Source organism: Propithecus coquereli, unplaced genomic scaffold, assembly GCF_000956105.1.
Source record: "Propithecus coquereli isolate 6110/MARCELLA unplaced genomic scaffold, Pcoq_1.0 Scaffold126, whole genome shotgun sequence".
NCBI classification, from domain to species: Eukaryota; Metazoa; Chordata; class Mammalia; order Primates; family Indriidae; genus Propithecus; species Propithecus coquereli.
The window spans coordinates 2,504,515-2,509,274 of record NW_012136747.1 but is presented as its reverse complement, the minus strand read 5'-3'; the positions used below and the strand labels follow the sequence as shown (position 1 = coordinate 2,509,274).

At 43.7% G+C, this 4,760-nt stretch overlaps 1 protein-coding gene across 1 annotated transcript in view; it reads right to left on the bottom strand.

Annotated features, from left to right (window-relative positions):
- The window catches only part of SLC25A17 (solute carrier family 25 (mitochondrial carrier; peroxisomal membrane protein, 34kDa), member 17), a 65,600-nt gene extending 63,131 nt beyond the window's left edge, over window positions 1–2,469 (bottom strand). Inside the window, exon 1 of the mRNA XM_012638102.1 lies at window positions 2,269–2,469. Within this exon, the coding sequence (XP_012493556.1) occupies window positions 2,269–2,322 (54 nt within the window). The 5' untranslated portion in view covers window positions 2,323–2,469. The remainder of the gene's footprint in view (window positions 1–2,268) is intronic.
- Between the last annotated feature and the right edge of the window lie 2,291 nt (window positions 2,470–4,760).

Genomic DNA, 4,760 nt, shown 5'->3' with positions numbered 1-4,760 from the left:
TTAAATTTAAAAAAAGAAAGAAAACTGTGGCCCATGGGCCAAATCCAATCCAGGATCTGTTTTGCAAATAGGGTTTTATTGGCACACAGCTTTGCCCATTCATTTACTTATTGTCTATGGCTGCTTTCACACTACTGTGGCAGTGCTAAGTAGCTGTGACAGAGACTGTACAGGAAGCCTAAAATATTTTCCATCTGCCCCCTTACAAAAAAAAGTTTGTCAACCCCTATTTTATTTCTTTTATAGCACTTAACAGTATCTAAAACTATTTTATTTTTTGCTTAGTCATTTATTGCCTGACTACCCCACTGGAATGCACATTCATGAATAAAAAGACCTTGTTCTTTCCTATACTCTTAGTACCTAAAACAGTGCATGGCACAGAATGCACTTTAAAAAAGTGTTAAATGAATAGAATTTATTGAGAGAAGAAAAAGAAAATGAATATTTCCCATCTTCCCACTCTCTCTTAGATGTACTCCAACTATTCACCCCACTACTCCACCCAAACTGATCTTTCAATTAACCACTGCATTTATCAATGGGATAATTCTCACTCTTCACATGATAATTCTCAGTCCTCACCTTACCTGATCCATGAGCAGCATTTGACCCAGTTGGTCTACATCCTTCTCCTCAAACACTTTTTCTTCATGTGGCTTGCAGAACACCACTCTCTTAGTTTTCCTCCTATTGTACTGGTCCTTCTTTGCCTCCTTTATTGGTGTGATCTTATTTCTCCAACCTCTTAACTGTTAGCCTGTTCCAAGGCTCATTCATTGAGATTTTTCTCGCAGTTCATGCTCACTTCTTTGGTGACCTCATTTAGTCTCATGACTACTCTCAGGCATTTCAAACTTCAGCCCAAAACTAAAGCTAAATTCATCTTCTCCCCCAAACCTACTCCTTCACAGCCTTTGCCATCTCAGTAAATGGGAACACCATTCCTCCAGTTGCTCAAGTCAAAAACTCTTGGGAGTTAACCAACCCCTATCTTATAAATATATTCCAGGTTAATGATCACTTCTCACCACCACCACTGCTATCACCCTGGTTCAAGCCACCACCATCTCCTGCCTTACAATTAATGTGTCCCTTACATCCTACTCTCAGCAGAGCAGTCAAGGTGATCATGTTTAAAATGTAAATCAGCAAGTCCAACAGCCAGCTCTCTTTCCCACTCAGAGTTAAAGTCTCACACAATTTGGTCCTCTGAAACTTATCTGCCTCTTTGTTCCCTCCATTCCAGAAACACAGGCCTCCATGCCCATCTTAATGCAAGTCAAGTGAGCTTCCATCTCAGCACCTTTACACTAACTGGAAGGCTCTTCTGGTTGAACCGAATGAACCCAGTCTCTTCAATTAGGCACTTTAATGAAATACTGTGTCACCTAATTCTCAAAATAACTGTATGAGGGAGGTATCATTTCCCTCACCTTACAGATTAGGAAAGTGAGGTTTACAGGCCACCTAGCTAACAAACCATCGAGTTGGCATTCAACCCAGATTAGTCTACACAGAACATGAGCTAAAAAGAGAGGATTCAGTGATGTTCCTCTGAAGTCACAGTGATCCTAACAGCTACGGGTGCGTTTTGACAGCTAGTGAAGGATATGAGAAGGGGCAGTAGGAGATTAAGAGAAGAACCAGAGAGGAGTTACCCAAGCCGAGTGGAAAGTTTCAAGGAAAAGGAGGGGTGTCAAATGGAACCCAGACATCCAGAAGCCCAAGAACCAAATGCATACCTCACAGTAAATTACACCTGTGGTAGACAGCAACCCTGATCTTGGTTAAAAACACAAAAACTTACCTCCTCCTGCCAGAGTGTGAAGATACGCTGTAGTTAAGCATTTGATTAAGCTTCACACCTACTTTCTCCTCCGACCCAGTGAGGCAAAGTTTGTATGTGCGGTGGGGGTGGGTTGGCCTTAAACTTCAGAAGGCAAAGAAAACAGCAAATTTCTCCTCCCCAGCTCTCCGTGGGCATGTGTGACCATTGCTGTCCATATTACAGACAGTCTGAGGCGACCACAGCTCGAGGAGACAAGTTTCCAGGCGGCCAGGGCCGAGGGCCGAGTGTCGGCCCTCACCGCAAATTGTTTCAGCAACTTTCTGCCAACGGCCCATTCCTCTCTGCCCTACAGCCACGATAGAAGACCCCGACCCACAAGATCTTTCTCTCATAGCCAACCCGCAGCCATATTCAGGGACTGGCCCGAGAGAAACCCCGCGCCCCGCTGCGGCCCCGGCGTGAAGACCCCGCCTTACCACGGCTCCGGCCACGGCGTGGACCAGGCTCTCGTAGGACAGCACAGAAGACATTGGCGCGGTTTCCCGAAGACCTAGCCACACTTTACCCGCAGATGCAGCAGCCGGCGAACTAGGGAAAGCAGCTTCAGAGCCCGGGGCGTGAGAACCGCAAGCTCCACCCTCTCAGGATCGCCCGCCTCCCCCAGAACAACCACTTCCGGGGCGCCCTCTGTTGCCAGTGTGAGCCGCCGCTGGGGCGGGAAAGCAGGCCTGGGAACGCCCCCGGACGCCGATTGGCCCCCGGGCGAGCGCGGGGCCGGACCCGGCTCCTGGGTCTGACCAAGTTCTCTCGCATTTTCAGGACCCCGCCGGTCTCGTCATTTCAGAAATCCTAATGGCCTCCTTTCCTACTGGTGATAGCGAAGGATGGGGGCTCGTGGGACTCCAATCTTCCTGTTCCTCCGCCTTTTCTCTATTTTGAAAGCCATACTTTGGAAACAAGTTCTCCCTTCGGAAAAACCCTGGCGTGTGGTGGGAAGAGATCTCAAACGTCAGATCAAAATGATCAGATGCAAGCGATAGCCTCCTACCAGTTGACAATTTCTGAACGTCACTTAACCTCTTTGGCTTCCTCGTTTGGGAAATGACAGTGTTAACATCAACAACCCGCTTGCTGTGAAGATTACGAAAGCTAATATATGTAGATGCACTTCTTAAAATACTGCAAAAAAAATGTTTGCATGTCACAAAGTGAATGCCCAAACTACATAGAACTAAAAAAACCACATTCAATTTCTAACCTGTGAGACATGCTGTTTCACGACGTTCCTCATGGGCTCCAACTTCACTTTACTGGGACACCATTGTCTCCTGTCTCTACCAAAGGTTCTCAACCACCGTGTTTACTTTCATAATACCCTAGGTGAAAATTATTATTTTTTGGAGACAGGGTCTTGCTCTGTTGCCCAGGCTGGAGTGCAGTGGCATGGTCATAGCTCCATGCAATCTCAAACTCGGGGGCTCAACCGATCCTCTTGCCTCAGCCTCCTGAGTAGCTGGCCTACAGGTACACCACACTCAGCCAATTTATTTTTTGTAGACAAAGGGTCTCACTATGTTGCCAAGCTGGTCTTGAACTCCTGGCCCAATCCTCCTGCTTCCATCTCCCAAAGTACTGGGATCACAAAAGCGTGAGCCACTGCACTTGGCAGCCCAATAATTCTTGAGTATTTCCTACAATGCCAGGCTCAGTGCTTTATGCCCATTATCACATTAACCCCTGGGAGAGAGTCCCTAGCAATGTTTCACCTGGTCATGTTTTCCCAGTATTTGCAGAAGATATTCAACCACCATTGGTTAAGATCTCTTTCCACTTAAACTCTTCTTCATTTAGAGATGTGCCGCAGTGACTACAAGGTAAGTAAAAGGTGAGTTGTGGACACACTAAGTTGGCTTTTTATACGGTTAAATTACTGCTAGAGGTCCTGTTGTATGAATGGCTTCCAGGAATACTCCTGTGACTCCAACTAGTTATGACATGAAAAGCAGAACCAAAAGTCAAATGAAGATGGGATTTTTGGCACTGGAATGCAGAGACAAATTGGTTGCAAAATTTAAGTAAAAGACTCAGTTCCCATTGGCTTTCTACCAACTGGAAGCTCATTGTCAAAAATACACTGTATTATATTTTGTTTTGGGGGGACACATTAGCTATCAAAAAACATTTTGATCAACTAAAGAATGAACTATACTGCAATACAAATCACTGTCATACAAAGCAACTAGAGAATCAGTTATTAAATGGAACCATCTCCGAAGTTCGGAGATTTGATTTTAAAAATTGTAATTTTTTACTTCCTTTTCATTCTCAACAGACCCCCTTTTATGTCTAATTTAGTACTCATAATTACATACTCTTTTCCTTAAAGAGGGTTCTCTGAATTATGTAAGCTTCAAACCCCTTGACACTAAACAGTATTTTAAAAATGTAGGGCCCTTCTGTATACACCCACACTATCAACAAAGAGTTGAAGAAACCTAGCTAGTACTCACCATTTCATGTATGTTGCTTCTTCACTGGACTAACTATGCTCAGGCTACTTACCTGCAACCTGAAATTGTCCTAGTAATCTGGGTGAGTATACTTGATTATGTACCAGATACCTAGATTTTCAGAGCACCATATACATGTTTATATTATATTAATTCTATTTACCTCACTTCTTGTAACTATAATTCTAAAAATTAGGATTTCACCAAATGTCCAAACTTATTGTTCAACTTTATAGAAAACCATGAATTTATACTTCCACCAGCACTATAAAAAAGGTGTCATTGAATAATTGCTGTACTTTTAAAATTTCTGCCAATTTGATAGGCCATACTCAGTTGAAATTTGCTTTATAAAGCTTAACAGTTACTATCCACATATGTTGTCTATTTAGAGTATTTTCCTCCCCAAACTGTATGAGCTCTATTAAGTACACTATACTTGTTGTAAATACTGGCAC